We start from the raw sequence: 19,898 nt of genomic DNA on the forward strand, positions 1-19,898 counted from the left end.
ATATGCCTCAGGAACAAGCTCATAGGCACGAAGAACAGTAGCTTTGACCACGTCATAATTCAAGCTGTCTTCAAGAGGTAGCGCTGACAGAACCTCTTGGGCTTTACCTTTTAATTTACACTGCAGTAATAGGCACCATACCTCTTCGGGCCATTTCAATGCTACCGCAATACGTTCAAAAACACTGAAATAGGAATCAACCTCTGACTCCCTGAACACAGGTACCAAGGTGATCTGTCAACTAATATCAAACGTAGCAGACGACACAGCTGGTGAGGATGGCTCACTAGTAGGCATAGTACGAGCAGAGACTAACCTCGCTGTTTCTGCCTCCAGTTCCATTTTACGCATCTCCAGTTCCATCTTACGCGTCTCCTGTTCTGCCTCTAGCCTATGCGTCTCCTGTTCCATCTTACGCGTCTCCTGCTTGTCTTGCCTGATTTGTGCCCGCTCTTCCGCCTCCATTTGGAGCCGTGTCGAGCGGACATCCATCCTAGCATCACTGTCGGACAGTGGGTCAAAACGGGGCAATGTGGCTGGAGCCTTAGCCTCGTCCTCAGACACCGACGGGCTTACAGGAGCAGCAACCACATCCCCTACAGGAGCAGCAGGCGGCGGTAATTCAAGCACTCGCTCGTTCAATAATATCTCTAACACTACTTCCCTAACTTCTGCTTTCACTAAACCCCTCGGTATGGGTACAGAAAAGTGGTCAGCCAAAACCTGTAGATCCACTCTACGGCAATTCTCAAAAACCTCCCACGTAGGGTTTTCCAAAAATGCATCCAACTCAAAAGTAGCCATCCTAAACTAGCAACACGAGCCGTCGAATACTGAACACAAAACCAGTTAGTTACAGCTGCCAAACTCAACACTGAACCAGACACTAACTAATTTGCATGAGTAGCACGGGTATCAATGAGAATGATCCCGGATGAGCCCCCACTTTATGTTACGAACCCCGTGGCTTTAAACGTCTAGGGTGGATGGAGAAGAGACCCGTAACATAAATCATGCAAATTAGAATCGTGACATGGAACAGGGAGAACAAAAACTACACGACAACCATAAACTACCGTCAAACATAAAATGTTTATTTGTGAACACACGGTAAAGGTTTGGGAAAAAGGGCTGAGCAGGACCCAAGAAATGAAACAATAGTGTAAAACACCCCTAAACTGATCTTGCCTGCCTCAAGAACCGCTAAACTACTGCTAATCATACCAAAATACAGTGGGTGGTCCGCTCAGATCTAACTAGTGTTTATAGACAGTTTTCTTTCTACGGGTAATGTATGCCCAAGGGCAGCTTGCTTAACTTCCCCTTTTCCCAGAAACACACAAAGTTACCAAACAGAGTAACCAGCAAATTAGTGAGTACACAAAACACAGGACACCACAGTATCCATACTCACATACGGAAAATAGTCTTCTAACAACAAACACAACTGACCGGCTTTTAAACAATGGGATGTGTGATTGAAAAACCAGAAACAGGTGGTGCAATGCAGAGGAATGTCCACTGATTGGTCCACCTCAGCAATCAGCAGACACCCCAACGACCACCAATCAGGAACATACAGGACACCTGTGATTAGGGCAGAAGGAGAGGAAAAACACAAAAAGACACAGGATACCTGTATCCGTAACAGCCACCAATTGTGCAATTTCTCCCACTTAAAAAGATGAGAGGCCTGTAATTTTCATCATAGGTACACGTCAACTATGACAGACAAATTGAGAAAAATGTTCTCCAGAAAATCACATTGTAGGATTTTTTATGAATTTATTTGCAAATGATGGTGGAAAATAAGTATTTGGTCAATAACAAAAGTTTCTCAATACTTTGCTATATACCCTTTGTTGGCAATGACACAGGTCAAACGTTTTCTGTAAGTCTTCACAAAGTTTTCACACACTGTTGCTGGTATTTTGGCCCATTCCTCCATGCAGATCTCCTCTAGAGCAGTGATGTTTTGGGGCTGTCACTGGGCAACACGGACATTCAACTCCCTCCAAAGATTTTCTATGGGGTTGAGATCTGGAGACTGGCTAGGCCACTCCAGGACCTTGAAATGCTTCTTACGAAGCCACTCCTTCGTTGCCCGGGCGGTGTGTTTGGGATCATTGTCATGCTGAAAGACCCAGCCACGTTTCATCTTCAATGCCCTTGCTGATGGAAGGAGGTTTTCACTCAAAATCTCACGATACATGGCCCCATTCATTCTTTCCTTTACACGGATCAGTCGTCCTGGTCCCTTTGCAGAAAAACAGCCCCAAAGCATGATGTTTCCACCCCCATGCTTCACAGTAGGTATGGTGTTCTTTGGATGCAACTCAGCATTCTTTGTCCTCCAAACACGACGAGTTTAGTTTTTACCAAAAAGTTATATTTTGGTTTCATCTGACCATATGACATTCTCCCAATCCTCTTCTGGATCATCCAAATGCACTCTAGCAAACTTCAGATGGGCCTGGACATGTACTGCCTTAAGCAGTCTGGCACTGCAGGATTTGAGTCCCTGGCGGCGTAGTGTGTTACTGATGGTAGGCTTTGTTACTTTGGTCCCAGCTCTCTGCAGGTCATTCACTAGGTCCCCCCGTGTGGTTCTGGGATTTTTGCTCACCGTTCTTGTGATCATTTTGACCCCACGGGGTGAGATCTTGCGTGGAGCCCCAGATCGAGGGAGATTATCAGTGGTCTTGTATGTCTTCCATTTCCTAATAATTGCTTCCACAGTTGATTTCTTCAAACCAAGCTGCTTACCTATTGCAGATTCAGTCTTCCCAGCCTGGTGCAGGTCTACAATTTTGTTTCTGGTGTCCTTTGACAGCTCTTTGGTCTTGGCCATAGTGGAGTTTGGAGTGTGACTGTTTGAGGTTGTGGACAGGTGTCTTTTATACTGATAACAAGTTCAAACAGGTGCCATTAATACAGGTAACGAGTGCAGGACAGAGGAGCCTCTTAAAGAAGAAGTTACAGGTCTGTGAGAGCCAGAAATCTTGCTTGTTTGTAGGTGACCAAATACTCATTTTCTACCATAATTTGCAAATAAATTCATTAAAAATCCTACAATGTGATTTTCTGGATTTTTTTTTCTCTATTTGTCTGTCATAGTTGACGTGTACCTAAGATGAAAATTACAGGCCTCTCATCTTTTTAAGTGGAAGAACTTGCACAATTGGTGGCTGACTAAATACTTTTTTTTCTCAACCCCATAGAAAATCTTTGGAGGGAGTTGAAAGTGCGTGTTGCCCAGCAACAGCCCCAAAACATCACTGCTCTAGAGGAGATCTGCATGGAGGAATAGGCCAAAATACCAGCAACAGTGTGTGAAAACCTTGTGAAGACTTACAGAAAACGTTTGACCTGTGTCATTGCCAACAAAGGGTATATAACAAAGTATTGAGAAACTTTTGTTATTGACCAAATACTTATTTTCCACCATCATTTGCAAATAAAAATTATCATTTTGTCTGTCATAGTTGATGTGTACCTATGATGAAAATTACAGGCCTATCTCATCTTTTTATGTGGGAGAACTTGCACAATTGGTGGCTGACTAAATACTTTTTTCCCCCACTGTAGTCATACCTATATTCATGGTCCAAAAATTAAAGTCAAAATTCCTTTATTACTCTCCATACATAGTCTTGTCCCCATCATGTTTAGTTAGCACATGAATGGGTACTGATGTGAGGAAAGTAGACTAGACATCATATTAAAGAGTTAATTGACATCAGGCTAGCCAGTGTTTTCCCCTGCAGAGTGTTTAGAGTAGACTTGTCTAATTAGAAGAAGTAATTGACCTTTAGTCTGCATAAATCATCTCCACTCTGTGCTGATCAGGGAGATAAGCGAAGAGGATGAGAATTATATGGAGAGACCTGCATGTAATGAGAGCACCACATTTGCTTGTCCACTGAGGTCGCGAGAGAGACACTGTAAACATAGACTCAATGGATAACGGTGTCCTGTTATTTACAGAAGACTGCATGCACATTCAAATTGTTATGCAACTTTCCTCTCCTACTGTTCCCTCTGTAGGGTCTGCAATTGGCCAACCTGGTCTCAGAGCAAAACATGTTATTTTTTACTAAAATCCATGCCACTCCATTTAATATCACTTGTTACATTATGTTAGGTTACATTACATTGGCCTACCAATGTAATAGCAGTCGTACAATATAATACGAATTGTAGGACGTATGGTATTTTACGAATTACAATTCGTATGATATGTTGTCTAAATGACTCGCCCCGTAGCACTCACATATGTGGCTCACATCAACACCTGGACCGACTCCAATTTGCATACCACCCCAACAGATACACAGGTGAGGCAATCTCTTTTGCACTCCACACTGCCCTCTCCCACCTGGACAAGAGGAACACCTATGTGAGAATGCTGTTCATTGACTATAGCTCAGCGTTCAACACCATAGTGCCCTCTAAGCTCATCACTAAGCTCAGGACCCTGGTACTGAACACCTCCCTCTGCAACTGGAGTTACTTTGAAATTGCTATAATTACTTAACGGCAAACCCAGAAACTCATGAAACTGTTTTAGTCTTTTTAGTTTATGTATCCTTTATATCATGTACAGGTTATCCCAGGTGGTGAGGGTAGGCAATAACACATCCGCCACGCTGACCCTCAACACAGGGGCCCCTCAGGTGTGCGTGCTTAGTCTCCTCCTGTACTCCCTGTTCAACCACGACTGCGTTGCCGCGCACGACTCCAACACTATCATTAAGTTTGCTGACGACATGACGGGGGTTGGCCTGATCATCGACGATGATGAGACAACCTATAAGGGAGGAGGTCAGTGACCTGGCAGTGTGGTGCCAGGACAACAACCTCTCCCTCTACATCAGCAAGACCAAGGAGCTGATTGTGGACTACAGGAGACAGAGGGCTAAGCACGCCCCCATCCACATTGACGGTGATGTAGTGGAGCGGGTCGAGAGCTTCAAGTTCCCCGGTGTCCACATCACTAAGGAATTATCATGGTCCACACACACCAACACAGTCGTGAAGAAGGCACGGCAATGCCTCTTCCCCCTCAGGAGGCTGAAAATAATCAGGCATGGGCCCTCAGATTCTCAAAAAGTTATAGAGCTGGACCATTGAGAGCATCTTGACTGGCTGCATGACTGCTTGGTATGGCAACTGCTTGGCATCCGACCGCAAAGTGCTACAGAGGGTAATGCGTACTGCCCAGTACATCACTGGGGCAGAGCTCTCTGCCATCCAGGACCTCTATACCAGGTGGTCAGAGGAAAGCCCTAAAAATGGTCAAAGACTACAGCCACCCAAGTCATAGACTGTTCTCTCTGCTACCGCACGGCAAGTGATACCGATGCACCTAATCTGGAACCAACAGGGCCCTGAACAGCTTCTACCCCCAAGCCATAAGACTGCTAAATAGTTAGTGAAATTGTTAACCAAATAGCTACCCGGACATTGACACTTTTTGCACTAACTCTTTTGACTCATCACATAGCTGCTGCTACTGTTTATTACAGTATCCTGTTGCCTAGTCACTTTATCCTTACCGATATGTACATATCTACCTCAATTACCTCGTCCCCCCTGTAAATCGACTTGGTACCCTGTGTATATAGCCCAGTTATCGTTGTATGTATTCCTTCTGTTTTTATTTGTCTATTATTTCTATTTTTCTCTCTCTCTGCATTGTTGGGAAGGGCCATAATAATTTCAGTTAGTCTACACCTGTTGTTTACAAAGAATGTGACCAATAAAATTTGATTTGATTGAATTCGTACAATATGTTACATTTTGCAATACATATGATGTGGTATGAATTCCAATTTGTTGTGGATAACATTAGCTAGGTGGCTAGGTCGCTAATGCTAACATTAGCTAGGTCGCTAACACTAGTTGGGTTAAGGTTAGAGTTTGGAGTTAGGCTAATGGTCAGTTTAAGTAACCTACTGTCTTATCGAACGTAATATATCATACTAAACGGGTCAAATAATGTAACCTAACGTAATGTAACATATACTAAATCGAGTGGCACGGATTTTAGTAACACATAATACGTCTTGCATACTGGGCATTTCGACCTACATGTCTCCGTAAACGTCTCTCGTCTGTTCAACTTTTCCTACCGTTCGTGCGATTCGAGAATAGCCTACTCGCAGTCAAGTATGACTGCGCTGGAAGGAAGGGCACTCCACTGGATGCGCGATGGTACGGTGAGGCTCCCCGCCTAATCTATAGTCTTTAGGCAGAGGGATGCATCGGTTTAACCCTTTGCTCTGCTCTCAAGAGTTGCACATATTTGTAAATAGCCTTTAAGTAATATTTAGTAAATAAGTTGAGGAAATGTGTGACGGGGCTGCAGCTATTTTGGGGAGTTGTGTTGGACAATCATTCTAATGATATTTCTTCTTCGTTTGCTTCAACTTCGATGGCTTGAGTATTTTCACTCATGCATGTTGACAAGCAAGAATGTAAGGTAGCCTATGGCCCGTCTACGGTTCTCACATCACGGAGCAAGGGAGCATCGGTTGGATTCGCAGCGCTGGACATCGACCTATAGCGCTGTGATTCGGATTGCGTTTGAGTGCCCAGATAAATAACTTTATATATTGGGATTGCTTGGTCACCTGCTTTCTTTGTCTGTCATATGCCACCGACAACGGAAATTCAAGCGCAAAATGAATATGGCATAAACTATTTCTGGAGACGCCGGTCACAGATATCGCTGCCGACTTGGATAGGGTGGATGAGAATTTCCCAAACGGTCCAATCCTATGCATACCGTGCTTGTTTACTCGCTACACTGTCTAGTGTCTTCGAGAAGAGCGCAGGAGGAATGCTGGTCCAAGATCTAATACCATTTACTTTAAGTTTTTGGCCTCTTCTCTTCGGTCATTGCATTCTCTCGTTGGTTTTACTCTCATGCCAGGTAGGTATGGTGTTCGTGCGCGCCTACACACTCTTGTAATTTTACGCATGGCGAGTTATTACACATCTAAGTGGGGCTGTATTGTGTTTTTGATAATACTGGCTATTGATCCTGGTTGAGTGAACTGCTCTTGTCACCTTTTTGTAACGTAATATCAAATATATATATATTTTTTTAAACACACAATGCCATGTTTATTGAGGTGCCTGTGGCCTTTCTGCACTCTCACACAATTGCATCAACTATGATACGTTTTTAGTGGTAAGCAGCTGTAGTTCCCAGTCAATTGATGCAATGTTTTCATGTGAAGTAGGCTATTGGTGATTGGAACACACATACGCACGCACGCACGCACGCAGGCAGATAGCGGTAGACTCCTGGAAAGTAGCACATAGTGAGCTATAGATTCCCATCTGGAATATGATGTTGAGGATGAGTATTCTAACCCCTGGCCCATGCTACTGCCTACAGAGAACAGTGAGTCGCTATGCAGGCGCGGGATGTTGCCAGGGTTCATGTGTAATATGATTTGCTCGAGTTTCCAAGTACACCCACACACACTCCTCAGGGGCAGCCTGCTGCCCACTCTGGTGGTGGGTGGTTTCTCTGAGGGAGAGGGTTGCATCCGTAGACATGATACCATCCTGTATGTCTATGAATGCAGCTTCTAGAGAAGCAATATAGTAGAGAGATATGATCTTGTGTACTACTGTTTCCAAACCACAAACCATGATGATCTAGTTTGCTGATGCCCTAGCACTGATGGTGCAGGACATTATATACACTGATACAATTACTCAGTGCATATTGTAGCAGGTAGGCTACACTACAGTATATTAACATTCTACGCTCTCATCTCACGCTCCTTTTTTAATGATAAAAAAGCAGACATTCTGAAATATGCCATTTGAGGGTGGATAATAAAAGTTAATATTTTTGAATGCATAATGAATAGTGAAACTATTTATCTATTTTCTGTCTCTCTTTCTCTTTGTCCATAAGGGTGAACTCCAGAGGTCATGCTCGCAGACTGTAACTGAGAAAGTGAGCGAACACTGCCAGCTGGCATGCCAGTGTAGAAGCTACCCTCCCCTTCCTCCCCCACCTCCTCCCCCACCTCCCCCACGGCTACTGTTGGCCACAGGTAAGGCTCAACTCACACCTGTATCACACCACATCAACCAGCCTCTGCTGTTTCACGCTCCTGTCTCACTATCCTGTCTCACTGTCACCTGTTTCACTCACAACTGCCTCACTTCCAGTGCCTGTATCTACCTAAACCTTTTCACTTTAAATGTCTTGCTAGCACTTTGCAGTACAGTGGCCTTATACCAGAGCATCTATAGTGGAATAAAGTGTATTTCTTCTCAGAAAAGAGCCAGGGGCTTAGGGGGAGCAGAATTTAAAACCAGGTAGTGGAAGAGTGTGTTGTGTGTTGATGTAGAAAGGCTTTTTTCTGAGAAGACTACGAGTGTGTGATAGAGCTGGCAGAATGTTGACAGCTGAACAGAGGGCTAATTTATGCTTGGCTTGACCTTGGGGAGTTCCCAGTTTCCTGTGAAATATCTGCCTGCTGGGCTCAGTGGTTGGGTTTCCCCTGGAGGGACCCCCTGATATAAAAAGCAGATGAGTTAATTAAATTAGGGTTTTGATACAGATAAGGGGGCTAATGAACTGGCCCGGCAGTTCCTTCTGTGTTTTAAAGTCGAGCCGGTGGCACTGAGTGTGTATGTATGTGTATGTGTATGTGTATGTATGTGTATGTATGTGTGTGTGTGTGTGTGTGTGTGTGTGTGTGTGTGTGTGTGTGTGTGTGTGTGTGTGTGTGTGTGTGTGTGTGTGTGTGTGTGTGTGTGTGTGTGTGTGTGTGTGTGCGTGTGTGTGCGTGTGTGTGTGTCTGTTGTCATGCAGTTTTCTTGCCTTACTGGTTTCCATGTCTCCTTCAACATATTTCAGTGCTTAACTAATGATCAGATATGTATCCGATCTGAAACTGTGACATTCTTGTCATTGACAAAGTAGTTATATCAACTATATGAATCAGTATATGATATCGCAATGGTGGAAGGAGGATAGTTTGTCAATATGACAGTTGATATGATTTGTATGTTGTCATGAATACTGTAATGAGAAGTTATGAAATATGGGACAGGCATTGCTGATGGTGCACTCATCCCAGGTCACAACTGAGAATGTTGAAAATCAGTCAGCCAGAACACTTCATGCTGAGAGTATGGAGGAGCACTCTATCATCAAATGCTCGACAGACAGCCGTGGAAAGGGTTCAATCAATCAGCTTAAATGATTTCCTCTGTTTGGTCAACTCAGATGGGCCTCTTTTCCTCCTGCATCACCACGTGAGGCATCTATGAATAGATAGATAGGGCTTTCATTGACCACTGTGTCTCTAACTTAGCTAACCTATCTGCCACCTGTTGATTTACAAGTCCACGATGTCCATCATGAACACAGGACTCTTCCACCGGGTCTTTTGTGCAAACTTGGTCTGCAGTCTAGTATTGGCTGTGTATCTTCTCACCATATTGTAATTCTCTGTTTATGAATCTAGAGAGTTATGCACAGTCTGTATGTATGTTATTCTATTTCTTTGGTTATATACCTCTGTGTGTGACTGCTGGCATGGTAGATTCTCTGAATCATTTTATGAGATTCTCTGACTGTACATTGCAGCATGGCATTCTGTATTTGTTATGTGGTTTGAAAAGAAGAGAACCATTACAATTGCAAAGCAAAACCTCTTGGCCCCAGCAAAAAAAATATGTATTTCTTAGAGTAAAATGTGAAAATAGCAGCTTTTTATAATAGCCTATGGTAGGTTGGGAAGGAGGCACTTATTTATATTTATGTATTGGGAGGGAGGCAAAACATGTATAATCTGGCCTTAGTGAGAGTTTTGTGAATAAATAAGAGGCCTACTCCTTTTCTAAATGGTTTAACTGTAATCATTGCTGCTGTAAAATCTGTGTGTTTTTGTATGTGCCAGATGCATAAGGGAGCTGATTCCAAAATAAAACATGAATATGCATGAAGTATGCATGAAAGTGGGACAATGAGAGAGACTGTATCTACAAAAAGTTTCAAATGAGGCAAATTGGCAGTGTTGAATAAGAGTCTGTGCTCTAAAAATGGCTCAGAATTCCCTTCAAATGAGAGATCTTTATCACAATGAAGTAGATCCTTACCCCGACTGAATTAAATCCTACAGCCGTTGACAAAATGTAGGATTAAAACGGAAGTTGGGCTCAGAGGAGATTTTACATTCATAGTGACTCATGACGTGGTGTACTGGGGAGAAACATGCCTTGTCATTTGCTCTGGATAAATCTGCAGTGTTGGAATATTCCACAGCATTACTAAGGGTTATGTGTTACCATGGAGTCAATTCCTCCCTCTCGTTCACAACATAACTATAATCCAAATGCATATGTATGTGATTATTGCATTTCTCTCTGTTACTAGATCAGGGATGGGCAACTTTGATGGAGGTGGAGCCACAAAAAATCTGAGCTCATCATGAACGGCCGCAAGTGGCTTGCGGGTCTGCGTACCCACATCCATACCCACACATGCAGTAACCTTTTGGGGGCCCTAAGTGACATTTTGTTGGGGGGGCTGGGCCCACCTTGTGAACAAAACATTTTAGTGGCCGCCTTCTTGACAGCGGAGAGAATAAATATACGTTTTAGAGTTAACTTCCTGCAATTCTATACATTTTGCCATAAGGTGGAGAGAAATGTTTGCAGTTTTTAATATGATATCTGAGTGAGAGTGATTAACAAAATCAATGGGGGCCCCACGGTCAGTAATTTGACCATGATTACTACAAATTTAGATAGCTGGCTAGACTAATTTACCAATATATATTTTTTTTGCATGGGCTAATTGAGTGTCAGTGACTGACATAACAAGATAAAAACTGCTAATGCACTACCAAATATCGTGTATTCTACTATTCAAACTCTGAACAGTAAGTTGAGACTGAGTTCCTACAAATTTAAATGAAGTTGCCCATCCCTGATCTAGATTATTATACCCAGAATACAGTCATCACTACACTCTTAGCAGTTGGTTGGGGAGCTACAGTATGTTCAGTTCATGTTTTCATACTTAGATATAATAAAATGGATTCCCTCTCTGACAGAATGAGACATGCTTATTGCTGGGGACCTCCCCCCTGTCAAACTGAGCAGTATTTTCAGTGCCACATAGATTTTAAAGAGAGAGAGAGTGAGAGAGAGAGAGTGAGAGGGAGAGAGAGAGAGAGCGCTCTTGATACTGTAAGCTGCACTGAGTGTAATACAATGTCCCTGGCATGTGTACTTGTACATGGTTCTACCCTCAGTCAGACATAATGTGACCAGAACATGGTGCTCCTGCAGGTGAAATCAGTTTGGACACAGAGTGCTTTTGTAATAAAGACTGACTGCATTTTAAATGATTCATGGAGCAGGGTTAGATATCTCTGAACATTGAACCTTAGAACAGGTGAGCACCACCCTGCTACCCAGATTTAGGAGACGAATCAGACCCAGAGCTTTATGGTGGAATGGTATAATAATGTTGCGGAGAATCAATACAAAATTTATCAGCAAATTGATTTACAACATGGACTGGGGTTGGGCTGCATGAATGATGAGCTTTCATCATGTTATCCTAAGACAGGATGGCTGTCTATGAAGCATTTATGATGTAATACATAGGACAAACACAGTATCTAGGCTAAATCAGTTTGCATGATAACCTAATCTCGATAAGCGGCCAAGTGCTAAGGCTGTTAGAATGCTAATGCTGTTTGAAAAATGAAACTACTTGTCTTTTCTCTCTTTGTCCACGCTCCCTCTCTCTCTAACCCCTACCCTCCCTCTCTCTCTTCCCCCTCCCCTCCCTCTTCCCCCTCCCCTTCCCCTCTCTCTCCCCCCCCCCCCCCTCTCTCTACCCCTCCCCTCCCTCTCTCTCTACCCCTTACCCTCCCTCTCTCTCTACCCCCTACCCTCCCCCTCTCTATACCCCCTACCCTCCCCCTCTCTCTACCCCCTACCCTCCCCTCTCTCTACCCCCTCCCCTCCCCCTCTCTCTACCCCTACCCTTCCCCTCTCTCTACCCCCTACCCTCCCCCTCTCCCTACCCTACCCTCCCTCTCTCTACCCCCTACCCTCCCTCCCTCTCTCTCTCTACCCTCTACCCACCCTCCCCCTCTCTCTACCCCCTACCCTCCCCCTCTCTCTACCACCTACCCTTCCCCCTCTCTACCCCCTACCCTCCCTCTCTCTCTACCCCTCCCCTCCCCCTCTCTCTCTACCCCCTACCCTCCCTCCCTCTCTCTCTCTACCCCCTAACCTCCCCCTCTCTCTACCCCCTAACCTTCCCCTCTCTCTACCCCCTACCCTTCCCCTCTCTCTACCCCCTACCCTCCCCCTCTCCCTACCATACCCTCCCCCTCTCTCTCTACCCCCTACCCTCCCTCCCTCTCTCTCTACCCTCTACCCACCCTCCCCCTCTCTCTACCCCCTACCCTCCCCCTCTCTCTACCACCTACCCTCCCCCTCTCTCTACCCCCTACCCTCCCCCTCTCTCTACCCCCTAACCTTCCCCTCTCTCTACCCCCTACCCTCCCCCTCTCTCTACCCCCTACCCTCCCCCTCTCTCTACCCCTACTCTCCCCCTCTCTCTACCCCCTACCCTTCCCCTCTCTCTACCCCCGACCCTCCCCCTCTCTCTACCCCCTACCCTCCCCTCTCTCTCTACCCCCGACCCTCCCCCTCTCTCTACCCCCTACCCTCCCCTCTCTCTCTACCACCTACCCTCCCCTCTCTCTCTACCTCCTACCCTCCCCTTCTCCCCTTCCCTCCCAGTGGTTGAGTCCCCTCTGCCCCTGTTGAGGCCATGGTGGATGGAAATCATAGTGCTTGGGACGGTGGGCTGTGCCTCAGTTGTTTTCCTCCTTTCAGCCATGATCATCTGCTACAAGGCCATAAAGAGGTATGTTGTTTAGCTGTCAATGTCAATGTGATTGGCATGGAAGAGACTGTGTGGTGACATTCTTATAGCCTACATCCATTCAGAATACACAAAAAAAGTATTTTGGGTCAAAGGGAGTTCAAAGGTCAGGGAAATGGAATAGATCATTACACTGTAATTTACACTGTAAGAGTCATTACACTGGCACTCATCAATACTGTACTGTATGTCATACATAATATTACACAATACAGCTATCACCATAAAGGAAGTTAGATTGAAATGAATATATATAATCTTACAAGGAATAACTCAATGATCAGCATTCAGCATTAAAGAGATAGATTGGGGGTAAGGCCCTGCGATAGACTAGCGTCCTGTCCAAGGGGTGTACTTGTACATCAAGCTACCTCATGCTAGAGAAACAGGAGATAGGCTCCGGTACCCCCCTGTATATATAGCCTCCCTACTGTTATTTTATTTTACTTCTGCTCTTTTTTCTCAACACTTTTTTGTTGTTGTTTTATTTTACTTTTTTATAAAAAAAAAATGAATGCCTTGTTGGTTAAGGGCTGTAAGTAAGCATTTCACGGTAATGTCTACACCTGTTGTATTCGGCGCATGTGGCAAATAACATTTCATTTGATTTGACTCCTATGAGCCGTTCCGGCTCTCACAAGCGACTTACTTACTTATTCACCTAGAGCAATGTCATTACACTGTCACTCATTAATACTGTACTGTATATCATATATAGCGTTACGCATTGCAGCTATCACAATAAAGCAAGTTAGATTGAAATGAATATATATAATATTACAGGGAATAACCCACTGATCTGAAAGACCTGTGCTATAGTTAGCTGTCTCTATCAGCAGTGTTCGAGACGTTGAAATACTTTGTACATTCCCTGTTCTATTTCTCGGAGTGGGCTGATTTTGAATTGTGTAATTGTTCAGAGCTTTTTAGGTTACCAGCTGAATGGTTGTGAAAGTAAAGGCAATATGGGTTACCGGAGAACGCCATGAACCTGTCCCTCTCGTCGTAGTGATGATGTATACTGTTTCCCACTGTTTGGATTGGTTCATCAAAGGAAAGGCCATGTGGGGTTTTAGCCTGCAGCACAACCAAGACCCAATTCCCTGTCTGACATTCAGGCAGCACAGAGTGTCACTCAGACACATGCGTTCAGACACTTAAACACACACATACTGTGCACGGTGCTGGACATAGACACGCATGATAAACACATGCTAACAGGCACAGTGTGACTAAAGAAAATATAAATGTGCGCAAAGAAATGCATACAGACACAGCTGTTGACACGTTTCTGCACATTATTTGAATACATCAAATTGTTATTCATAAAACTGTATAAAGAGTGGATGCTACATATGGCTTTCCTCAGTAGGATAATATTTCTCCTTTTCTCAAACGTCAAACAGGCAAGTTCAGGCAGTGGAACTAATAGGCGGTTGGCTCAGGAATTCATTATGGCAATTCTCCAGCCCCCTCTGTAGCCAAGGGGCACCTTATTTAATGCAGCGATGGCAGGGAAGTGTTGTTGCAATACGGGCCGCTGTAGCCCCAAACCCAAGTCATTATTTATGAATTAATTTGCGCAGTCATTCAGTCGCAGGCCACATCTTTTATACATGCAAGCAGGTCGTGTCCTGAAGCTCTGATGGAAGTGGGCTCTGTGACTGCAGAATCTGATGGAAGTGGGCTCTGTGACTGCAGAATCTGATGGAAGTGGGCTCTGTGACTGCAGAATCTGATGGAAGTGGGCTCTGTGACTGCAGACTCTGATGGAAGTGGGCTCTGTGACTGCAGACTCTGATGGAAGTGGGCTCTGTGACTGCAGACTCTGTGCCACACCAAGCCTCCATCCCCTCTGACTGAGGGAGGAGGGAGAAACTCTTAAGGTCCAGTCTGACTGCCCACATTGAACACTCATTAGTCCTGAGCCAATGAGAAATCAGTCTGAGGAAACTTTGTCATGGGCGCTATAATCATGCATCCTCTCTGACTGAGTGTGCGAGAGAAACAGCCAGAGAAATGAATGATACAGGGACAGATAAGGATGTTGTCTACCAAAGCTGTGAAACCGTAGTAATTGGATGTCTTTGTCAATAACAATGTGAGAGAGGGTTTGTCAGTGAGAAAAACAGAGCCTGTTATATATAGCCCTTCCAGCCCCTCAGTGGTCAGGGCTTTCCCAATGAAAATCCACTGGAGTGTGGCCAAGGCCCCAGCAGCACAGACACTAGATGAGCTATCTCTGCAAGCCCAGGCCGTCCCTTAGCTCGGGCTGCACACATTTGACCTTTTGTTTTTTTGTCTCGTAATCTTATTCCGCCAGTCGTCTGTCAGAGGGAATGAGGTTGGACGAAACCCATTCCATCCAATTCAATTCAATTAGGTTCATAGCATCAGGGGAGCTGCTGTTAGTGAGCATAGAGAGGAAGATTCAGACACGCTGCGTGACAGTGCTGTGCTATCCAAACCACAGACATGATGCTGCAGTCCATGCTGTCAGCAATGCAGGGAGTCTAAACACCACAACAAAACAAGATAACATACTAATGAATCTGTGCTGGTTTTTCCTCAACTACTTGCTCCTCAGGGATATCTGGACAAATCAGGACAGGACAAATCAGGACAGTTTGTGTTCAGGGTAAATCCACCATAACCATTCAGTTAGGGAAAGATTTCACGAGGAAGCTACCCTCATATAGTGGTTTTCACTTTTCACTGTTTTGAAAGTGGTTGTGGTAATAAATATATTACATAGTATGTTATCAATTCTGGTTTTATGATATTTCATTACCACAACCACTTTCAAAACAGTGAAAAGTGAAAACCACTATATGAGGGGTCTCTGAACAGTAGCTTGTTCCTCTAATGTCCAGATGGGATGAGAGTAACTGTAAACAGCTCAACACATGTCCCAACCTCAACATTATCCCTTCCCCAAACTTCAAACAGGGGCATGTACTGCGATTGCACAGCTTTGATATGAAATATTAATCTGACCTGTGAAGTGTTGTGTAGCCACCTGCCACGTGTCAACAGCATGACATCTATTATTGAAGGCCTGGGTAGAGGTCGCTGTGAGGCCCAAACACCCTGCCCTCTATGGTGGTCTGCTGGAAAAACATTGATGATCATTGACTAGAGACTAGGTCAGTGCCTTTGGAGAATGTTAAAACACCTCTTTAGTGGTCTGTGGAGACTGCAGTGGGGAAGTCTGGTGTATCCCAACTCCCCTAGCTACCTCCAATCATGAACACATGCACGCACACACACACATACACATATACCCCAGCACTAGCCAATCATGTCCCAGCAGGATGTGTTGGTACCCTTGGGCCCGGCAGTTTCCTCTCCCAGGCAGGTTGTCCCAGGTCCCAGAGGGAGAACACAGCATCTGTTTATCAGCAGGGCTGGCGTCTGTCTGTGGGTAGCCATCACCACCACCACAGTCCGGCACTACAGGACACACTCCTACAGATGGCATTTACAGAAAACAAAACATAGGAAGTGCACTGAGTCACTGTCACTGTCTCGTGTGATGGGTAACCTTGCCTGAGACTTAGGAAGCCAACTGTCACCCCCAGACAGGAAGCTAGTAAGGAAGCTACGGAGTACTCATTAGTGACTATTCAGTTATACTAATGAGATACTCCAAGTTAAGTGTCTCTAAGTTAGTACTGGAAAGAGTGAATGGGTTCAGAGACATTAACACAGTTTCTATCACTCATACAATACAGTTATGGCTTGTATAATCCATGGAGATTAAATATTATCTTTTTACAAGAAGACATAGTATTTGTGGATGATGATTTGTTTAGTTTAAGTTTATTTGCACCAAAGAAAATAAGTGATAAACAACAAATCAGATAAAAAATGTAATAAAACACAGTGTGCAGGTGTGGTTGGAAGCCCAAGGGCTTATATAAAAGCCAAACCACAAAAAAACAATATACAATACATAAGTACAAAAATGGTTTGTTGTGGACATAGCATTTGTGGATTAGACTGAGAATGACTGTCCATCAGGTGAGACTGGCCAGATGTGGCTTTAGGAGGAGAGGGAAGGAGAAACTGAGCTAAGATGTAGCTTAAGGGTCCTCTGTGCCACTGAAGGCAGTGTACAGTAATGAGTGGGACAATGACTGTACTGACTGTATTCAGATCTGTCTCTGGGTTACATAAGCCTGGGTAGAGGAGAGCAGCTGAAGGGGTCGGCACAGAAGACACAGTACACTGGACAAATATAATAACCACAAAAGCACTGAGGGATGCATGAAAGGGGCTTGCATTGAAGGATACTGCTTTTCACAGACCAATAACAGTGGAGGATCATGTGCTTCTGCTTGTTTTTCACCCAAATGTGGCTCACAGAAAGGGTAGCATTACAGCATAACCAGAGTTAGAGAGAATCACACACAGAGTATCACCGTATTAGGGTGGGTTTGAATTTAAACCCTAGCAGTATTTCTTCTGTGTCCAATGTATACATAACAAGCTCTTCTGAGGTAAAATAACAAATAATCGACCATCAATGGAGAGTGTGTCTAAATGCCACATCCAACATCTCTTCTGTTTGATTTGTATCTTCTCGTTCCTTTCCTGGCTCTAAGAGTAATGTGACCTTTTAATGTTCAGCTTATTAGAGAGCATGACTGACCAGTGCATCCACAATAGCCTATGAAATCCAATCTCTCCATAGGTGAACAGCCACAGGCTTTAGCAGAATGATTTATGTTTTTCCTGAAGTTGACTAAAGCACCTTTACTGTCCTAACATAAATTGTGTCTGTTTGCAGGAAACCACTACGGAAAGAGGAGAACGGGACAAGTCGTGGGGAGTATGCCATGAGTGTACGCAACAAGAAGGCCATGGGCCCCAACAACACTGTGGTGTAGACTGTCCACTGACAGAAAGAGGAAGTGACATCACCATCACCCCCCACCATCCACCCTACCCTACCCAAAACTCCTATTACCTAGAACGCAACAGGGGGTTGACCTGTTAAAAATGCATAAACACCTTTCCTTCTCTCCTAGCATGTTGCCTGGATGAAAGACAACATCCAGATAAAGGAGAGCGGCGAGAACCAGATAGAGAGAAAAACAAAACATGGAAGTGGATTCAGAGAATGAGTAAAAAAGTGAATTGAGAAGTATTACACCAGACTGAACATCATGTTGTCAACATGAAGTGTCATTGACAGGGGAATGGTTGACTGCTAGGCTGCCAATCTGCACAGCTCTACACTTCTTACAGACAACTTCAATGTAGGAACAGACACTGAAGTGCAGCAATGGGATAGGAGGTTGCGGAGGACCAGATCATGAAGAAAATGTGCACGCAGTTTTTATGGAAAATGTATCATTTTTTTCTACAGTCTCGGGCTGTCTCTCATCTATTCTCATCTGACCATTTTAATTTTTGAATTTTAAAGCAGAATTTGTATTATACTGGCACAGTTGCAGGTGCCTGCTGTGGTTTGGGATGTATAGTGCTCATCTGACTATGCAATTAAAACATATATTTACAGGTCATACCAAGTGGGAAGTAAAACAAGGAGATCAAGTCAGTTCCTGTGTTCCATACCAACAAGACAACTGAGAACTGAGCCTGAGGACAAACTTTATCTACCTATCTATCTAATTTGTTCATTTATTTATTGACTGTATTTATTTATTTATTTATTTGTCTGCTAATGTATGTCATTATTGGTTAATTCAGTCAGTTTAATGATTTGAAATGTTTTCTTTTTCTATTAATTATTTAGTAATCATATCATTCATTTTAATGTTCTGATGCTTCAAGCCCACTTTTAATTTGCAACAGACACTGACGCAGACAACATATCTGCAAAGAGTTTTGGGTATCAATTGTTGATCTCTTGCTGTTTGATATGCCTTTCTGTGTTCCCCTGTAACTTCAGCGAATATGATGGGGATTTCTGTGATGTGAGTTTGTGAATGTGTGTTATTCTGACCATGCTTTTAGCAGCTTATACTACCCCTCAATTCTTTATCACAAGACTAACATGGTATTGCATTTTGTGTTGTCACATCTCACTGGTTAGACAGCCAGGGGGAGGTAGTTGGGGACAGTGGGAAGCCCTTTGCCATCTTCTGATGTGATTTTACAGTCTTAATTGTTCCACCTCCCAGCAAGGGGACAACCCATCACTATAGAAACAGTGCACATGATCCCAGGGCTGACATGCTGATTGGTGGAGGACAGGAATCTAAACAGAGGCTAATCCGGATATCAAGTTGCAGAGAGGATGGCCTCAAAAGGGACATGTTACTCAGTGCACTCACACTCACAGGCATTCCCAACATCCTTCTGCAATAAACAGTACACAGTTGATTTAAAGCATTACTCAATTATTACGCTGCTTGTTGGCATAGGTGCAGTTCATTTGTATATTAGTGCGTGTTGTGTGAGTGTACGTGCGTGAGAGAGAGCACAATACATGTATGGCTGGCAGTATCTCTGAAAATGTTCCATTACTGTTGAATTTTGTAAAAACAGACCTTGCATTGTGAAATGCATAGGTATTAGCATATCTTACCTATAATGTACTCACATACTGAAGATACGTCACTAATACTGTACATTATGAGGGAAATAACCTTGGATGCATGAATGTAAATATTGATATTTAAAAATATCTGCCTTCTGGACTGTTAATTACATGTACAGTGTAACAGAAAATGTGTTTATACACAGTAGAAATTAAACAATGTGCTACCAATTAGAATTAAATCAATGTTATCATGTTTATGGAGTAAGCCATATATATATATATATATATATATATATATATATATATATATATATATATATATATATATATTGGCAATGAAAGTTATTGCACAATTGATGCATTATATACCAAAAGGATACATACAATTGATAATGTGCATTCTGTTGATTTATTGCTGACTTTTTCAGT

General features: G+C 43.7%; 1 protein-coding gene across 1 annotated transcript; it reads left to right on the forward strand.

Annotated features, from left to right (window-relative positions):
• Positions 1–6,754: 6,754 nt before the first annotated feature.
• Positions 6,755–18,084, forward strand: LOC311102437 (proline-rich membrane anchor 1-like; the record flags this gene model as incomplete). Its single annotated transcript, XM_084143793.1, has 5 exons — positions 6,755–6,937; positions 7,940–8,081; positions 12,811–12,937; positions 17,748–17,802; positions 17,989–18,084. 5 exons carry the CDS (start codon positions 6,755–6,757, stop codon positions 18,082–18,084), a joined length of 603 nt encoding a protein of 200 aa, XP_083999919.1.
• Positions 18,085–19,898: the final 1,814 nt, after the last annotated feature.

Source organism: Coregonus lavaretus (assembly GCF_964263955.1).
Source record: "Coregonus lavaretus genome assembly, chromosome: 27".
In the NCBI taxonomy this organism is placed as follows: Eukaryota; Metazoa; Chordata; class Actinopteri; order Salmoniformes; family Salmonidae; genus Coregonus; species Coregonus lavaretus.